Here is a 20614-nt window from a genome sequence, read left to right as displayed (position 1 = left end):
GTTCTTATGATAACCCTGGGAAAGAGGGAAGAAGGAAGAAAGGATAAAAAAGAGAGAAGGAAAGAAGGAAAAAGGAATGAATGAATGAATGAATTATTGATGGTCTTCTATGTGTCAGGTAGTGCGTGTGGTAAGTGCTTTGCAAATTTGTTCTCTTTTTATCCTTACAGTAACTAGGGGTGGTAAGTGTTGTTATCCTCACTAGATGAAAATCATCCATACAGAAGGAATGACTGTACCAGGGACACAAAGTTAATAGATGACTGAGGTAGGTAGGATAGAAACTCAAAGTCTTTCCAGACTGCACTTGCCAATGCCAGCAAGCTTGCAGAATTACCAAGGCAACCAATTATGTTGAAATAGAGGAAGGAGAGATCACTAGTAAGGCTTCTCTGGGAGGGATCCTAGAGTCTTCCCCCTAGGGTGGCTGGGGACCCGGGGGGAGTGCCTACAATCCCTTTCCACCAACCATGAAATCGGATATAACGGATTTAAGCATATATGACTACTTTGTGTTTGGGGCCATGCTGTTAATCTCAGCTTTAATAGGCCTCTACTATTATTTGACTGAGAGACACGATTCAGACTCAGACTTCCTCATGGGTGGGCGCCAGATGCCTGGGTATACTGTGTCACTGTCACTCTTGGCCAGTTTCCTTTCTGCCCTCACCGTACTGGGCATGCCCGTTGAGGTGTACTACTATGGCGCCATATACCTATACGATATCCTGACCTTCACCATAGTGATCGGCATCACAGGGGAGGTCTACCTGCCTATCTTCTACCGGCTCAAGATCACCAGCACCTATGAGGTGGACAAGGTGGAATGGGTGGTAATTTAGCCTAGAAGCTGGGTACTTGAGGGGAGAGGGCATAAGATTTTTAAAAAGTCCAAAATAGAAGGTCATCTAGCATGGAAGTATCTAGTGTGTATTGAGCACATGAGGCATTTAAGAAACAAAGAAAGGATAAAAATAAATCATCTACTTTGAAGCACTGATTATATATTAGGCCTCCAGCTAAGTGGGGAGTGGAATAACAAGACATAAAGAAAAGCTAAAAAATTAGGCTTCCTCTAAGACCCAGCTAAAAACTCCCTTTTTGCAAGTTCTTGATGCTCAATGCTAGGACCTTTTATCCTATGTTTTCCTTGGTTTATAGTTGTATGTTGTCTCTCCTATTGGACTGGGAGCTCCTTGAGGGTAGGAGTTGTCTTTGGTTTTCTTTGTATCCTTTTAGCACTGTGCCTGGCACATATAGGCAATTAATAAATACTTATGGACTTTTTTATAAGTTTAAAATTTGTTTTCCCAGATGACATGTCAGTGTAATTTTAATAGTTTCTGACATTGTGCAATCCATATTCTCTCCTTCCTTCCAATCCCTACCCCTTCCCTTAGGTGGTAGGCAATATGATATAGGTTGTACATGTGTTTTTGTATAATACATATTTCCATGTTTGTTATGATGTGAAAGAAAACATATGGCTTACACTAGAAATAAGTTAATGGAGGAAATGAAGAATGGAATGCTACAATCTGCAACTCAGACTTTTGTCACTTCTTCCTACAACAGTGGATTGCCTTTTTCCTCATGAGTCTGAGTTTTCCTAGATTCTTATATTGCTGCTAATAGTTGTCATTCATAGTTGATCATCATATTTTATTCCCATTATTGCATACAATGCTCTTCTGGTTTTATTCATTTCACTTTGCATTAATTCAAATAAGTCCAGTTTTTTTTTTTTTTTGTGATCATCTTGCTCATCATTTCTTATGGTACAATAGTACTCCATCACAATCATACCCTACCAACTTGTTTAGCCATTTCCCAATTGATGAACATTCCTTCTGTTTTCAGTTCTTTGTCAACACAAAAAAGCCACTATAAATATTTTTGTTTGAGTAGACACTTTCCCTCTATCTTTGATCTCTTTGGGATACAGACCTGTAGGGGTATTTCTGGGTAAAAGAGTATGCACAATTTGTTGGCTTTTTGGGTATTGTTCCAAATGCTCTCCAGAATGATTGTATCAGTTCATTGTTCCACCAATATCTTAATTTTCTAATTACTCCACATTCACGCCAACATTTATCATTTTCCTTTTTTTTTGTCACATTAATAAATCTGATAGTAGATTCTGTTCCAGTCCTTTACCTTTACTCTGTGTGTGTCTATATTAAATGTACTTCTTATAGACAATATATTGTGGGATTCTAACTTTTAAATTCACTCTTCTGTTTTGTAGATGAGTTCATTATATTTAGATTCATAGTTGTGATTATGTTTTCCTCCATCTTATTTCCCCACTATTTATCCTTCTCTTCCTCTTTTTAGTCTCTCTTCACAAATATTTTCCTTTCTGACTGCCACCTCCCTGAGCTCACCCTCCCTTTTTTCATCCCTCCCTTTTCTTATTTACCCCTCTTCTTCCTACTTCCATATACACTTAAATAGGCTTCTATAGCTAATTGCACGTGGTTGCTATTCTTATTTTGGGTCAATTATTATGATGGAAATGTTCAAGCTTTATCTGCCACCACCCTCCATGTTCCTTTCTCTGCTACTATATTGATTCTTACATGCCTTAATTTTCTCTCTTTTACTCTTTTCCCATGGTATTCCTCTTTTTTATATCTATCTTGTTTTTCTTTTTTCTTTTTGGATATCATGCCATTATATTCAATGTACTCACTGCTCTCTGTCTATGAATGCTCCTATTCAGGGCCCTAATAGTGATAAAATTCTTGTGTCTTTCATACCTTAACCATCCTCAGTAATTTAGGTACCTTAAGTACTTTTCTAGGATCATAGATCTTATATATTTTAGTAATTACCTTATGTAATAATGCAATCAGTTCAACTTCATTGTTTCCCTTGATTACCTTACCTTAAGTATCTTATATATCTCTTATATGTAGAAATCTCAAGGAATATGATCAGTTTAACTGGACTAAATCCTTTTAGGTTGTCTTTTTTTTTCATATTTACCTTTTTGTGTTTCCCTTGAGTGTTAAATTTGATAATTGAATTTTATTTTCAGATCTGATTGTTTTGTAAGGAATTTTTTTGTAAGGAAATGTTCTTTTCCATTAAATGTGTACTTCCTCCCCTGGAGTATTATGCTCAATTTCATTGGGTAGGTGATTCTTTCTTGCAATCCTAGATTCTTCCTCCCTCTCTAGTCTTGGATTATTACCTGGAAACATTAGGAGACTTGCTCAGAATTACTTAGACAGTGGGTGCAAATCTTAGATTTTCTGGCTACTAGACTTGCCAAGGCTGCCACTATTGTGACACTAATTCTATAGGAATTACCTAGTTCCCTGAAAGGTGAATTAAGCAGCCAGTGTACTTGGCCCCTGATCATCTTTATTGTAACACTTAATAACCTTCTGGGGCTACTTCTTTGTAGGTATGAAATACATTAATTCTCTTCTCTCCCAAAAGGCATAGAAAATAAGAAAAGAGTTGAGCCTGGAGGCAAGGAAATATAGTTCTGAGGCTATTTCAGGCCTCATACCAGCTACTCAATTAAAATAAAAGTTATGGGTACTTGTCAGTCTGACTGATGGGGGTTTGATATAAGAGACTAATGAAACCAGAGAGAGGTAAAGTAGCAAAGCATTATTGGAGGAAAGGAAGGGGCAAGAGTGTGATCCTGGTGCCAGTAGAGATGACTATAGAGTCCCTAGGGAGGGAGAGGGAAGGAAAGGAAAGAGTGAGGGCAGGAAAGACTGACATCAGTAAATATGACTGCTAAATCTCCACCTGAGAGGGGAAAAGTGTAATAATGTTATTGGGTTGGAGGAATAAGGTGTTGTCAGGAATGAGGTAACTTGTGTTGCCTCTATTGTTTGTATCTGGGCAAGGTGAGCTACTTGGATTAAGTTCATGGGGTGAGGGGCAGGTTCCCTGACTGATACTCAGCCATGCAGGAGGTACATGTTTAGTCTAAAGAATGGGAACTTCTGTTGTTTGGCCAGGCAAGCAGGTGTTGGGGTTGGCAGATGTTTGGGGGGCGGGCTATTAGTTTCTGTAGGGATTGGGGAAGGGGAGGTTTTGGTCCCATGGCCTATCAGTACTCTGATCCAAGCCTGGGGATTAAAAGGTTAAATGAAAAACCAGTCTGCTCTCAAGGGTCTTATTTTTTTTCCTATGAGACAAGGAATCAAGTTAGGGAACTGTTCCAAGAGTGCACAAGAGATGTAGTGAATGGAGAAGTAGTAGTGGGGTCTAGGAATACAGGTTACAAGGATGCTTTTGAGATTTCTTTCCTAAACCATGGAAAAGATACCTGAACTTACCCAGGTTTTCCCTAAAGTTTTAGTTTAAGCATATTAACTTTATTTTTTAAAATTAAATTAAATTTAAAAATTTTTATTTTTAAACATTTATTTAGTTAATTAATTTAGAATATTTTTCCATGGTTACCTGATTCGTATTCTTTCTCTCCCCTCCTCTCTCCCTCCTTCCATATCCAATAAGCAATTCAACTGGGCCTTACATATATCATTGATCAAGACCTATTTCTGGATTATTAATATTTGCAATAGAGTGATCATTTAGAAATTATATCTCTGAAAATATCCCCATTGAACTATGTGATCAAGGAAATGTTTTTCTTCTGTGTTTCTACTCCCACAGGTCTTTCTCTGAATGTGGATAGGTTCTTTCTCATACCTCCCTCAGAATTGTCATGTATCATTGCATTGCTGCTAGTACAGAAGTCCATTATGTTTGATTGTGCCATGGTGATCAGTCTCTGTGTACAATTTTGTCCTGGTTCTGCTCCTTTCACTATGCATCAATTCCTGGAGGTCGTTCCAGTTCACATGGAATTTCTCCAGTTTATTATTCCATTTAGCACAATAGTATTCCATAACCAACAGATACCACAATTTGTTCAGCCCTTCCCCAATTGAGGGTCACCCCCCTCCCTCATTTTCCAATTTTTTGCCACTACAAAGAGTGAGACTATAAATACTTTTGTACATGTATTTTTCCTTATCTCTTTGGTGTACAAACCCAGCAGTGGTAGGGCTGGATCAAAGGGCAGACAGTCATTTAAAGTCCTTTGGGCATAATTTCAAATTGCCTTCCAGAATGGTTGGATTAATTAGCAACTCTACCAGCAATGCATTAGTGTCCTAATTTTGCCACATCCCCTCCAACATTTATTACTTTCCTTTGTTGTCATATTAGCTGATCTGCTAGGTTGTCCTTTTTTTTTTAAAGTAAGTTACCCATAAATCAAGACATTACTCCAAGATGTCATTGGTTCTTTTTGAAAATGAAGGTAAACAACCAAAGGAAGTATCACTTGGGCAGAGTAAGTCAGCATTTTTGCCTAGCTCATATAACACACCTCATTTACAACAATCTAGAAAACATGTCAGAGTGAAATCTGATCAGGAAAGTCAAGTAAAAGTCACAAGGAGAAATTTTTCCAACCCAGGGTCAGTCCATGAAAAGAACCAAAGAAGTCTGTGAATACTGGAGTAAAGATAGCCCATAGCATATCTTCAGGAATATTCTAATGTCTACACAGAATAAGGGAGATTGAACACCAGGGCAGAAAGCGATAAGTCAGGGAGAACCCTTGAACTGGTGCTGGGAGCAGGAACCAGTTGGAAGCTCCATTGCCCTTTACCCAGTTCTGGGTCAATTTTTTAGTTGTTATTTTTTAAAATAGATTATGAGGAAACACACATACACATACATACACACTCTCTCACTTTTATCAGTTCCCTCCCCCTAAAAAAGAACCAGAAGTGATTTTGTCATTGGAGACCAATTAGTTGGAAAGGGAAAACAGATGAGCATTGGAAATAGCTTGCAAACCTGGCACAAAGATATGAGATAGTCGTGAGGGAAAGCTTTTTAGTTGTTAGTTGAATCTCTCTCTCTGCTAAAGGCAGAGTAGTTATTAAGTTCTTGACTTGCTTTCCAGAATGGCTGAACCATTTGACACCTCCATGAACAGTATGTTAATGTGTCTTTTTCTACAACCCCTTCAACCATCATTTTCTTTCTTTGGCTATTTTTGACAATATGATAGCCAGTAAGTAGAATATCAGGATTATTTTAATTTCTATTTCTACTGTTAATGGTTTTCAGTAGATCACCTGAATAATATTACTTATGTTAATAATATGCAACAAGCAGAGGACCAAATGACTTGAGGAAACAAAGGTTTGTCTTCTGAGCATAGTGATTTATTAATGAATGCATACCAATTATCTAATATTATTAGTAGTATGTTAATTTCTCTGAGAGTTCACAATATTCTTTGTTGCTGTTGTTGTTGAAGAAAGTATAAGGAACAAAATATCTTTGAGAATCATTGAAATATACAGCTGAGAAAAATATAGTCCACTGAATTACCATTCAGCAACCAAAAGAAATCTAATATTTTTTAATTTAATTTTTTCATACTTTTATATTTTAGAGCATTTTCATTAATAGCTTGTGTTCCTTTCCTTTATCTACTAGTGGATAATTGCTCTTGTATACATATTTTTGAATTGAACATGGAGTCACACATACAATACATATGTATCTATATGATTCTAGACTTTAAAGAATTTTTTGTAAATTTTTCCAGCTAATTATATATTTCCCAATTCTAATTGTATTGATTTTCTTTTCATATAAGGTATTTCAAATTTTACGAAATCAAAGTTATCCAGTTAATCTGCTATGATCTCTATCTCCTGTCTAAAACCCTTAATTCTTAGTTACAAAATTATTTCAAAAAGATGAAATGACTGAGGAAAAAAAGATTTGATCTAAGTATATTGATTCATTAAGCAATACCTGCCAATTGCCTAAGAAATTATGAGCCCCTTTCTCAGGTTTGGAGTGGATTCTTAATACAGGAGAAGACTAATTAAACAGTAACTGTTAAGCTGGGGGAGGGCAGAGCAAACATGGCAGAGTAGAAGCAGGGAAAGCTCAAACTACTCTGAGAATCTAATGCTTTCCAACCAACCTTAAATAATGCTTGAAAATGAATACTGGAGGGGGAAGTTGGGTAGCTCAGTGGATTAAGGGTCAGGCCTAGAGACAGGAGGTCCTGGTTTCAAATCTGGCCTCAGACACTTCCCAGATGTGTGACCCTGGGCAAGTCACTTGACTCCTATTGCCTAGCCCTTTCCACTCTTCTGCCTTGGAGCCAATGGCTCCTAGATGGAAGGTAAGGGTTAAAAAAAAAGACAATGAATACTGGAGAGAAAGAACCAATAAGGAGACAGAGTGAAGTAACTTTCCTATAGAAAATATCTTGAAATATAGGCAGAGAGGATCTGGTTCAATGGGGTGATGGGAGAAACAGTCTATAGCAAGGTTCCACTAAAGGAATACTGGTGCAAGTCAATAGCAAGCCCCACCCCCATCTACCATTACAGGCTCTGAACATGGGGCCAAGCCAACATTGAGAATCCTGAGTCTTTGCCTAAGTCAACAGCAGGGCATCCCCTAAGCACACTGCTTAAAGTTCTAAGCCCATGTATAGAGTGAATCAAGGAAAGGGTGAAGTTTAAGAAAGTGCCCACTACCCGCTAAAAACAGACCCAATCTTTAAGATAAAAGTAAAAGTCAAGAAAAGCCTGGAAAATGAAAAAAAAAAACAACCTAAAATGGAAAAAAATGAAAACAGAACAAAGCACAGACTCAGAAAAGGGAGAAGAAAAAGAGAGCAAAGCAGCTACATGAAAAACTTTAAAGAAAATACGAATTGGTTTCAAGCTCTCAAAGAACTCAAAAATATTTCAAAAAGCAAGTGAGTCAGAGGAAAAAATTGGAAGAAAAAAAGAAAGTAATGTAAGAAGAAAGTAACTGCTTAAAAAGTTGAACTGGCCAAATGGAAAAAAGACATTCAAAAGCTAATGGGAGAAAATCATTCCTTAAAAATTAGAAATGGACAAGTTGAAGCTAATGACTTCAAAAGAAATCAGGAAACAATAAAATAAAATAAAAAGAATGGAAAAAAGGCCAAAAAAAAAGCATGAAAAGTCTCATTGAAAAAGCAAATAACATGGACAATAGATCCAAGAGAGAAAATTTAAAATCATGATAAAAAAGAATCTAGACATACTACAAGCATTTATCAAAGAAAACTTCCCTGATATTCTTGAACAAGAAGTTAAATGGAAATGGAAAGAACCCAAAGATTGCCTCCTGAAATAAATCCTTAAATGACAACTCCTAGAAATATTATACCTAAATTCAAGAGCCCCCAAACCAAGAAGAAAATACTCAGGATTACACAGAATGTAAAAGCCTCCACATTAAAGGATTGAAATTCTTGGAATATTATATTCCAGAAGGCAAAGAACTGTGTTTAGCAAAGTTGCGATATTAAAATAAACCCACATAAATTATCAATATTTCTATATATTATACATTTCATCAGCAAAAGTTAGAGAAATTCCATTGAAAATAATTTTAAACAGTATAAAATAGCTGGGAATCTACTCATCAAGACAAACACAGGAATTACATGAGCACATTTAGAAAACATTTTTCACACAAATAAAAGTCAGATCTAAACAACTGGAAAAATATTAATTCCTCATGGGTAGACTAAGAAAATATAATTGAAAATGATGATTCTATGTAAAATAATTCAGTGGTATACCAATTAAAGTATCAAAAATTATTTTATAGAACTAGAAAAAATAATAAAGTCCATTTAGAAGAACAAAAAGGTCAAGAATATCAAGGGAATTTGTGAAAAAGAAATGTGCTGGAAGGTGGCCTACCAGTACTAGATCTTACTCTGTACTATAAAGCAAAAATCATCAAAACAGTATTGTACTAGTTAAGGAATAGAATGCTGGAACAATGTAATGGATTAGATACTACTACTATACAAGGGTAAATGACTTACATAAACATAATGCTTGATAAACCAAAAGACTCCATTTTTTGGGATAAGAACCTACTATTTAACAAAAGTAGTAGTCTCTCAGTAACAGAGGATGACAATTGTCTTTGTGCGTTTTCACCTATGATGTATAGATGAGTGTGCACAAAGACACTTGTGCATGAAGATTTAAGTGGAAAAGTTGATGCACAGAGACAGTCCCACTCTCTCGGCGTTGGAAGCCTGGGTCCAGTGGCACGAAAAGTCGTTACACCTGGAGACTTCCTCAGCTGCATTGGATGGCCATGTTGTCCTTTGTGCTCCAACAAGCCCTGAGCACTCCACAGTGCTTTGCTGCGTCGCCATCTCAGTCGTTGAACCTTCTTATTGGTTTCTTCTGTCTGTTCGGCCGAAACAGTCTTCACATACTGGGTGAGCAAAGCCCTGGTTCACCAGGGGTCGACGTCAACCCAATGGCTACCCTCACAAGGTTTAGCCGGCCTGTCAAAGCCGTTGCCCGGGGTGTGGCCACTGCCACATGCTAGCAGCTACTGGGAGCCACAAGTGAGAGCTGGGTGTCAGGTGGGGGTCAGAGGCTGGAGAGCTGCCCTAGGAGGGCATGACAAGCCCTCCATACCAGAGATGCTACCCCTCCCTGAGCACTCCATACAAAAACCAAATGGAAAACTGGTAAACAGTATAGCAGAAATCAGATGTAGACCAATATCTCACACTCTATAAATGAGATAAGGTCAAAATGGGAATATGATTTAGATATGAAGAGTATCATACGTAAATTAGGGAAAACTTAGAATTGTTTACTTGTTATATCAATGAAGAAGGGAAAAATTTATTACCAAACAAGAGATAGTGAGCATTATAAAATATAAAATGAATAATCTTGAATATATTAAATTAAAAAGCTTTTGTACAAACAAACCAAAGTAACATAGATCAGATGGGAAACAACCAACTCAGAAATAATTTTTATAACAAATTTATGATAAAGGTCTCATTTGAATTTTAAAATTTTTCGTTCTTTTTATTCTTTAGAATAGTTTCCCATGGTTACATGATTCATAATCCCCTCCCCTCTCCATTCTCCCTTCTAGAGCTGAGAAGCAATTCCACTGGGTTATACATGTGTCATTGTCAAAACCTATTTCCTTGTTATTCATATTTGCAGCAGATTGATCTTTTAACATCACAACCCTTATCATATCTCTATCTAATTCATGATTGATAATATGTTTTTCTTCTGCTTTTCTATTCTCACAGTTCTTTCTCTGGATGTGGATGCATTCTTTCTTGTAAATCCCTCTGGGTTGTCCTGGTTCATTGCATTGCTGCTATTAGAAAAGTCTATTGTATTTGATTGTACCATGATGTATCAGTTTCTGTGTACAGTGTTCTCCTGGTTCTGCTCCTTTTCCTCTGCATCAATTCCTGGAGGTCATTACAGTTCACATGGAATTCCTCCAGTTCATTATTCCTTTCAGCACAATAATATTCCATTACTACCAGATATCACAATTTTTTTAGCCATTCCCCAATTGAAGGGCATCCCCTCATTTTTCCATTTTTTGCCACCACAAAGAACGATATTTTGTACAAGTATTTTGCCTTATCTCTTTTTTTGGAAATATATAAAAATGTTGATGGTTTATGGGGATTTGTCTTGTACCCTGCAACTTTGCTGAAGTTGTTAATTATTTCTACTATTCTTGTAGTTGATTTTCTAGGATTCTTTAAGTATATCATCACATCATTCACAAAAAGTGATAGTTTAGTCTCCTCATTTGTTACTTTAATCCTTTCCATTTATTTTTCTTCTCTAATTGCTACTTTAAGCATTTCTAGTACAATATTAAATTATAGAGGTGATAATGGGCATCCTTGCTTCACTCCTGATCTTATTAGGAAGGCTTCTAACTTGTTCCCATTGCAGATGACATTTGCTGATGGTTTTAAATATATACTCTATTATTTTTGGAATGACTGTTCTATTCCTATACTCTAGTGTTTTCAATAGGAATGGGTGTTAAATTTTGTAAAGGGCTTTTTCTTCATCTATTGAGATAATGATGTGACTTCTGTTGGTTCAATTATTGATATGATCAATTATGTGGGTGGTTTTCCTGATACTGAACCATCCTTGCATTCCTTATAAAAATCCTACTTGATCATAATGAATAACTCTCATGATCACTTGCTGGAGTCTTTTTGCTAGTATTCTATTTAAGATTTATTTTGCATATTTATTTATTAAGGACATTGGTCTATAGTTTTCTTTCTCTGATTTTTGTTATATTGTTTCCTGATATATGATAGAGTCATTATCTCCCATTTATTTGATTTTTAATTTTAGGGAACCAATTTCTTCTTTGATATAATTTGTACCTTCAATTTTTAGGGAATTGTTTTCTTGTTTGAGATTTTATATTTCCTTTTGGGGAACTGTTTCTTTCAGTGAATTTTTGTTCTAAGATGTTAAATTTTCTATCATTTTCTTTTTTTTCTGAGGCTCTTATTATTTATATTTTATCTTCTTTTGAAGCTCTTACAGGAGATCATTTTGGGCTTGATATCCTTTTACATTTTCCCTTTAGTCTTCACATATTTTCATCTATATATTGTTTTCCACTTCTGAGCTTGCATTCTGGTCATCTCAGTTGCTTAGTTTTCCAGCATCAGGTTTTTTCTCTTATTTATGCTCATTTGTGTTTTTTCCCTACTTTGACTGCATGTTGAAGCTGAACTCCATTCTTGGGATGGAAAAATAATGTCCTAAGCTTATACAGTGGTCTATTCCAGTGTCTTGGGTTGTGTATCCAACTTGCAGCTACAAGATATTCTTGTGTGGGTTTGAGCACCCAAAAGGGAAACCAGTAATTGTGGGAATATGGGTAGAAGGGTTAAAGATTAAGGTAGGAAGGACATAAAGAGAGAAAATAGACACAGAGACACAGGAGTCATCAGCATCATGTTAAGCTTGTAAGCTTCTTCTCCTTCTCAGATGGTCAGGAAGGGAGAGTGACTCCGAATAAAGGAGCTGATCTGATTATTAAGGATAGTTACACAAGGGGTGGGGAGTGGCCAGATGTCCATCACCCATTTGGTACATCAGAAGTTTTAACAGGTGAATGACAAAGCCAAAAGGATGGATGATTACACAATCGGTCACCGGGTATCTGGACCAGGACTCTTCTTTCTGGAAAGCTGCCAGTCTTATTTTAGAAATGCAAGTGTAAATCTTTGAAATTCCAAAGGACACTAAAACTTGTCTGTGAGCTTACACACAAGAGATAACAGCATAGATTTGGCTTTTAAGATCAACAGAATTTAATTGCATCCAAATTTAAGGACTCAGCAATCAATCATGTGAAATATTAGAAACATATACATAAGTCTAGTCCATGAGCACTTTGCTCATTAGAGTCAGCTTTTTAAAAAAAACATTTATTTATTTATTTTTAATGTTTTGTTCTCTTTCATTTTTTATTTGAATTAATTTATTTAGTCAATTTAGAACATTATTCCTTGTTAAAATAATTACATTATTTCCCTCCCTCCACTCCACTCACCCTTCCCGCAGACAACATGCAATTTCATTGGGTGTTACTTTTGTCCTTGATCAGAATGTATTTCCATGTTGTTGGTGTTTGCATTAGGATGTTCATTTACATTCTACATTCCCAGCTATATCCCTTCAACCCATGTATTCAAGCAGTTGTTTTTCTTCTGTATTTCTACTCCCACAGTTTTTTTTTCTGAATGTGGATAGGGGTTTTTTTCGTAGATTCCTCCAAATTGTTCAGGATCATTACCACTAATGGGGAAGTCCATTACATTCGATTGTACCACAGTGTATCAGTCTCTGTGTACAATGTTCTCCTGGTTCTGCTCCTCTCACTCTGCATCAATTCCTGGAGGTTGTTCCAATTCTCATGGAATTCCTCCAGTTTATTATTCCTTTGAGCACAATAATATTCCATCACCAACATATACCACAATTTGTTCAGCCATTTCCTAATTGAAGGGCATCCTCTCATTTTCCAATTTTTTGCCACAACAAAGAGCCCAGCTATGAATATTTTTGTACATGTCTCTTTCCTTGTTATCTCTTTAGGGCACAAACCCAGCAGTGCTATGGCTGGATCAAAGGGCAGACAGTCTTTAATGCCCTTTGGGCATAGTTCCAAATTGCCCTCCAGAATGATTGGATCAATTCACAACTCCACCAGCAATGCATTAATGTCCTGACTTTGCCACATCCCCTCCAGCATTCATTACTTTCTGTTACTGTCACGTTAGCCAATCTGCTAGGAGCAAGGTGGTACCTCAGAGTTATGTTAATTGGCATCTCTCTGATTATAAGAGATTTAGAACACTTTTTCATTTGCTTATTTAGAGTTTTGATTTCACTAACTGAAAATTGCCTATTCATGTCCCTTGCCCATTTGTCAATTGGAGAATGGCTTGATTTTTTTTGTACAATCGGTTTAGTTCTTTACAAATTTGAGTAATTAGACCTTTGTCAGAGGTTTTTGTAATATTTATTGTTTCCCAATTTTTTGCTTCCCTTCTAATTTTGGATGCATTAGTTTTGTTTGTGCAAAATCTTTTTAATTTGATGGAATCAAAATTATTGATTTTACATTTTCTGATTTTTTTCTAGCCCTTGCTTGGTTTTAAAGTCTTTCCTTTCCCAAAGATCTAACATGTATACTATTTTTGTTCACCTAATTTGCTTATAGTTTCCTTCTTTATATTCAGGTCATTCACCCATTCTGAGTTTATCTTGGTGTAAGGTGTGAGATGTTGGTCCAAACCTAATCTCTCCCATGCTGTCTTTCAATTTTCCCAGCAGTTTTTATCAAATAGTGGGTTTTGGTCCCAAAAGCTGGGATCTTTGAGCTTATCATAGACTGTCTTGCTGAGGTAATTTACCACAAGTCTTTTCCACTGATACTCTTTTCTTTCCCTTAACCAGTACCAAATTATTTTGATGACCACTGCTTTATAGCATAGTTTAAGATCTGGGACTATAAATCCTCCTTCCTTTGCATTTTTCTCATGATTTCCCTGGATATCTTTGATCTTTTGTTCTTCCAAATGAACTTTGTTATGGATTTTTCTAATTCCATGAAGAAGTTTTTTGGTAGTTCAATGGGTATGGCACTAAATAAGTACATTAATTTGGGTAGGATTGTTATTTTTATTATGTTACCTTGTCCTACACATTAGCAATCAATGTTTGTCCAATTGTTTAGATCTAGTTTTAATTGTGTGAAGAGTTTTTTTGTAGTTGTGTTCATGTAGTTCCTGTGTTTGTCTCGGCAGATAGATTCCCAAATATTTTATATTGGCTAGGTTTATTTTAAATGGAATTTCTCTTTCTAATTCTTGCTACTGAGATATGTTGGAGATATATAGAAATGCTGATGACTTATGTGATATATTTTGTATCCTGCAACTTTGCTAAAGTTGTTGATTATTTTGACTAGCTTTTTGGTTGATTCTCTGGGATTCTTTAAGTAGAATATCATATCATCTGCAAAGTGTCATAGCTTGGTCTCCTCATTGCCTATTTTAATACCTTCAATTGCTTTTTCATCTCTAATCACTACAGCTAGTTTTTCTAGTACAATGTTGAATAATACAGTTGATAATGGGAATCCTTGTTTCACTCCTGATCTTATTGGGAAGACTTCTAGTTTATCCCCATTGCAGGTGATGTTTGCTGATGGTTTTAGATAGATACTGTTTATTATTTTTAGTAAAGGTCCTTCTATTTCTATACTTTCTAGTCTTTTCAATAGGAATGGGTGTTGTATTTTGTCAAAGGCCTTTTCTGTATCTACTGAGATAATCATGTGATTTTTGTCACTCTGCTTGTTAATATGGTCAATTATGTGGATGGTTTTCCTCATATTGAACCATCCTTGCATTCCTGGTATGAGTCATACCTGGTCATACTGAATAACCCTCATGATGACTTGCTGGAGTCTTTTTGCTAGTATCCTATTTAAGATTTTCGCATCTATACTCATTAAGGAAATTGGTCTATAGTTTTCTTTCTCCATTTTTGACCTGCCTGGCTTTGGAATCAGTACCATATTTGTGTTGTAAAAGGAATTTGGTTGAACTCCCTCTTTGCTTATTCTGTCAAATAGTTTGTATAATATTGGGATTAGTTGTTCTTTGAATGTTTGATAGAATTCATTTGTGAATCCATCTGGACCTGGGGATTTTTTCTTAGGGAGTTCTTTGATGGCTTGTTCAATTTCTTTTTCTGATATAGGGTTGTTACATAATCTATTTCTTCCTCTGTTGGTCTAGGCAATTTATATTTTTGTAAATATTCATCCATATCACCTAGATTGCCATATTTGTTGCCATATAGTTCGGCATAATTATTTTTAATGATTGCCTTAATTTTCTCTTCATTAGAGGTGAGGTTTCCCTTCTCATCTTAGATACTGTCAATTTGGTTTTCTTCTTTTCTTTTTTTAATTAGATTATCCAGTACTTTGTCTATTTTTTAAAAGTACCAGCTTCTAGTCTTATTTATTAAATCAATAGTTCTTTGACTTTCAATTTTATTAATTGCTCCTTTGATTTTTAGGATCTCTAATTTAGTCTTCATCTGAGGATTTTTAATTTGTTCACTTTCTAGTTTTTTAATTTGCATACCCAATTCATTGACCTCTGCCCTTTCTAGTTTGTTAATATATGAACTCAAGGATATAAATTTACCCCTGAGTACTGCTTTGGCTATGTCCCAAAAATTTTGAAAGGATGTCTCATCATTGTCATTTTCTTCAAAGAAATTATTGTTTTTGTGATTTGTTCTTTAACTAACCAGTTTTGCAGAATCATATTGTTTAATTTCCAATTAATTTTTGATTTGCCTCTCCGTCTACCCTTACTAATTATCATTTTCTTTGCATTGTCATCTGAGAAGGTTGCATTTATTATTTCTCCTCTTTTGCACTTGTTTGAAATGTTTTTATGTCCTAATACATGGTCAATTTTTGTGACTGTACCATGTGCTGCTGAAAAGAAGGTGTATTCCTTTTTGTCCCTATTTATTTTTGTCCACATATTTACTAACTCTAATTTTTCTAAGATTCCATTCACTTCTCTTACCTCTTTCTTACTTTTTTTAAATTTGATTTATCTAGTTCTGATAGAGGAAGGTTCAGGTCTCCCACTAGTATTGTTTTTCTATCTATTGAATCCTTGAGCTCCACTAGTTTCTCCTTTAGAAATTTGGTTGCTATGCCATTTGGTGCATACATGTTGAGTACTTATATTTCCTCATTGTCTATACCTCCTTTTATCAGGATGTAATTGACTTCCCAATCTCTTTTAACTAGATTTATTTTTACTTTGGCTTTCCAGGTGTCATGATTGCAACTCCTGCCTTCTATTTATCAGTTCATGCCCAATAGGTTTGGCTCCATCCTCTTATTTTCACCCTATGCTTATCTACCTTCCTCATGTGTGTTTCTTGTAGACAGCATATGGTAGGGTTTTAGATTCTAATCCACTCTGCTATTTGCTTGCTTTTTATGTGTGAGTTCATTCCATTCACATTCAGAGTTATGATTACCAGCTGTGTATTTCCCAGCATTTTGATTTCTACTCCTAGTCCTGCCTCTTCTTCTTTCACCATTTCCTTCTACACCAATGTTTGTTTTTAATCAGTCCCCCTAGTTCCCACCCTTATTTTACTTCCCTTTTTACTCCCCCCTTCTAATTCCCCCCTTATTTTCTTTGCATTAAAAAAACTACCTCTCCACCCTCTCCTTCCCTTGTACTGCTTCCCTTCCCACCAGTCCATTTGTTACCCTTCTGATTTCCTATAGGGCACAAATCTATTCTCTGCCCCGATGGATTAGATTGTTCTTCCATCTTTGGGTCAATTTCAATGCATGTAAGAGTTGAGTATTTCCTATCTCTGACCTCTTTTCTCTTCCAGTGTGTTGATGTTCTTCCCCCTCTCGCCATGAGCTTCTTTGTGACATATAAATTTACCCCCTTTTGTTTCTTTTCCCATTTCTTTTTATCTCTATCTTTTTAGCTCTAATTGTATATATACCTATATATACATGTATATGCATTTATGAATACATATATCTATATACCTATTTATGTCTTGTCATGTCATCCTATATAGTTTGTCAGTGTTCCCTCTAAGTATAATTCTTCTAGCTGCCCAGGTGATAATAACAATTTTTAAGAGTTACCAATGACCTCTTTTCTTATAGGGATAAATATCATTTTAACTTATTGGGTCTTTTACAATTTGATTGTTTTGTTTTTCTTTTTTCCCTCTTTTTTAATTACCTTTTGATGATTCTCTTGAGCTCTGTGCTTGGGCATCAAATTTTCTGTTCAGGTCTGGTCTTTTCTTTACAAATGCTTGGAATTCTTCCATTTTGTTTAATGACCATACTTTGCCCTATAAGGATATAGTCAATTTTGCTGAGTAGTTGATGCTTGGTTGTAGACCTAGTTCCTTTGATTTCTGGAATATCATATTCCACGCTTTTCTGTCTTTTAGTGTAAATGCAGCAAGGTCCTGTGTTATCCTCACTGTGGTTCCATGGTATCTGAATGACTTCTTCTTGATAGCTTGCAATATTTTTTCTTTGGTCTGATAGTTCTTGAATTTTGCTATAACATTCCTGGATGTTGTCAGTTGGGAATTAAGTACAGGAGGTGATTTGTGTATTCTTTCAATCTCCACTTTTCCCTCTTGTTCTCAAATATCAGGGCAGTTTTCTTGAATAATTTCCAAGGCTTTTTATTCCATGGATAACATCCAGGCTTTTTCTTTTGTCATGATCTTCTGGTAGACCAATGATTCTTAAGATGTCTTTCCTGGAACAATTTTCTAAATCTTCTGTTTTGTTAATGAGATGTTTCATACTTTCCTCAATTTTTTCATTCTTTTGGTTTTGTCTTATAGTTTCCTGCTGCCTTGTGAGGTCACTTAATTCTAGTTGTTGTATTCTGGTTCTTAAAGACTGAATTTCATCTCTGGCTTTTTTGTCATCCTTCTCCTTCTGGTCTGATTTTTTTTGGAGGTCATCTTTCATTCTCTTTACCTCATCTCTCATCTCCTTTGCCTCCTCCTTCATCCTCTTTACCTCATCTTTCATCTTCTTTGCTTCATATTTCATCTCCTTTTCCTCATTTTCAAGCTGGTTGATTTTGGCTTTCAAGACACTATTTTCTGTTTCCAGATGACTTCGTTTTTAAGTTCTTTTCCCAATTGTCTTCAGCCTCTATTAATTGTGTTTTGAATTACATTTTGAGTTCTTCCAAAGACTATCCAGTTCACTGGGATTTCTGTTTTATTGCTTGATGGTCCTTAATCCTCCTCTGTTATATTTGCTCTTTGTTCATTTCCTGTATAGAAGCCATTGATTGTAATTTCTCTTTCTGTTCTTTGCTCATATTTACCCCTTATTTGCTCCCTGTAGTTGTCTATGCTCTTGTTCCTCTCATTTTTTTTTTTTTTTTTGGTTTTGGGCTTTTCTGTCAGTCTCCCCTCTTGGAGCTTTGTCAGGAGATCTCTGTTCTGTGGGGGAGGAGTGTTGGAGCTTGAGCTTCCCTGAATTCTGAAGACTTTTGATGGGATTAAGTTCAGCCTGGTTGGGCTAGATGTGCCCTGAGACTAAAACCTCCTGGAAGGCTGGAGCAATATGGAGGGTCTCCTCCACTGTGACCAGGCTGCCCGCTCTGTGCTCCTTCTCCAGCTCCTTTCCCACCACCAGTGTCTGATGCTCTGAGCCTGGCATAGCCCTGTTCACAAGGTACTCCCTCCAGAGCAGCATCTTTGCCCACCCAGAGGTTTCTGCTGTCGCTGTGGGCTTAGCGCTCTAGGTGGGAGAGGGGTCATGGGACCTTCCTTCTTCCTTCCCCTTAAACCCGAGTATTCTTGAATTCTGGCTTTTGGGGGGGTATACCTTTTGAATTGAGTCCAGCAAGAGGGTTCCTTGGCTCTGTCTTGTTGTTAGGTTTGATTTTTAGTCCCCTAGGAGCATTTAGTTTGTAATTGGTAAGGAAGGGTTTTCAGTGGTCTGAACTTTTGCTGCCTCTACACCGCCATCTTGCCTCTGCCCCCCTAGAGTCAGTTTTTGAATACATCTTTAATCCTTCATCATTTGTTATAAATTAAACCTTACAAGTTGACTCAACTGTCTTGGTCTGGGATTGAGTTCTTTCCAGAGGCATCCTGGTTAGCTAGTGTGGAGAGGTTTGTGCCTCCTCTTTCCAGATGTCATTTGTATGAAATGTGTTGTTTTCTGCCTTCTTCCATCTATAATGGTCCTTGTTGGGCTAAGTTTTGTGCATTGCTTTGCACATTGTGTTGCACATGACCTCTGTTATAGTTGCCTTGTGCTGGGCTGTGTTCTTCCTTCTTCCACTTGTAGTGTATCCCATTGTTTTGATCCCCTGTCTTGAGGCTTGCCTAAGCCCAACTGTTCTCTTTCTCCTGTTACTTGTGCTGTAGGATGCCCAAGTCCTACCCTGGCATGCTAGATTGTGTTCTTCTCTTCTTTCCCAGGGAAATGAGCTCTTCTTTCTCTTTCTCCACAATTTTCTGTGCTAGAACACTGCTTCACTCTCTCTTTTTTTGGTTTTGCCCTCTAGGATTCATTTTGAATGTATTTTTAGTCTATTGTGGTTTTCTGAAGCCTAGTTGACAATCCCCAATTGTTTCTTACCCCTCTATCTCAGCTACCTTTATTAATTATTTCCTTTGCAATTATAACTGTATTGGGTTTTTTGTAGAAATTTAAAACATAAGTCATTAAATTTCTCCATTTGACATCTGACATCATCTTTATCTCTTATTTGGTCATGATGTGGTTGGCAAGTCAGTCCCTGAGTCAGGAAAGTTTGACTTTAGATACTACCTCTGACACAAATTGGCTGAGTGACTGGGAAAATCATAGATTTGCTTCATAGATCTGAAAGGTGATTTCTTTTTGGTTTTTCTCATTTGTTTTAATCTTACCTTATGTCTCTAAGTTGTACAACCATTTGGCACTTATCTTAGTGATATTTCTGGTTCTTTTTCACCAATTTGTGCAACAAACATACTTATCCCTACCAATTAGTTACATTTTACTTTAAGGTTCCATATTTTCCTCTTATCCTTCAACTTAGAATAGTAATAATTACATATGTATAGTACTTCACAACTTGCTGGGTAAGGTAGGTAGTGCAAGTATTATTGAGTTGCCCATGATCACATAGATCGATTCAGCACTTATTTCTTGAATGTTTTTTTTTTTTTCCTGCACCAGACCCTGTGCCTTCTGAGCACTGGGGACACAAGGAAGGATAAAAAAACATTGTCCCTTACCCTGAAATACCTGATATTTTAATGGAGAAGACCATATAAGATAGGTAGATGCAGAACATATGGAAGGTGATCTCTCAGAAAAGGCATTAGCAGGAAGGCATGTGTACCTGTAAAGGTCTCTTGATGAAGGTGAAATTTGAATAGTTATTCATAAAACCAAGGAAACTGAGAGGGGAAGTTGAGGAGGGAGAGTTTTCTGGGCCTGGAGGACAGGTAGTGAAAGTTTTGGTGCTCTGAAGTAATGGTGTGGGAGGGATAAAAGCTTGATTGTAGAGAGTGTGGAGGGGAGTGAAAGTTTATATGGAAATTGGAATGATAGGATAAGGCAGTGTGGCTGAAGGGCTTTATAGGCTATG

General features: G+C 36.4%; 1 protein-coding gene across 4 annotated transcripts in view; it reads left to right on the top strand.

Moving 5' to 3' along the window:
- The first annotated feature begins 390 nt into the window (after positions 1–390).
- Positions 391–20614, top strand: part of LOC100020400 (sodium-coupled monocarboxylate transporter 1-like) — a 124274-nt gene continuing 104050 nt past the window's right edge. For 2 of the 4 annotated variants that reach the window (XM_056798751.1, XM_016425756.2), the window contains exon 1: positions 391–821. In XM_056798751.1, coding sequence (XP_056654729.1) covers positions 471–821 — 351 coding nt within the window. In that variant the 5' untranslated portion in view covers positions 391–470. Of the gene's footprint in view, positions 822–1478; positions 3942–20614 lie in introns of those variants that run through there. The other 2 variants (XM_007503299.3, XM_016425758.2) reach the window with 2 other exon arrangements.

The sequence above is a fragment of the Monodelphis domestica genome, chromosome 5 (assembly GCF_027887165.1).
Source record: "Monodelphis domestica isolate mMonDom1 chromosome 5, mMonDom1.pri, whole genome shotgun sequence".
In the NCBI taxonomy this organism is placed as follows: Eukaryota; Metazoa; Chordata; class Mammalia; order Didelphimorphia; family Didelphidae; genus Monodelphis; species Monodelphis domestica.
The sequence above is the reverse complement of the archived record's forward strand: the minus strand, read 5'-3'. Positions and strand labels throughout refer to the sequence as shown.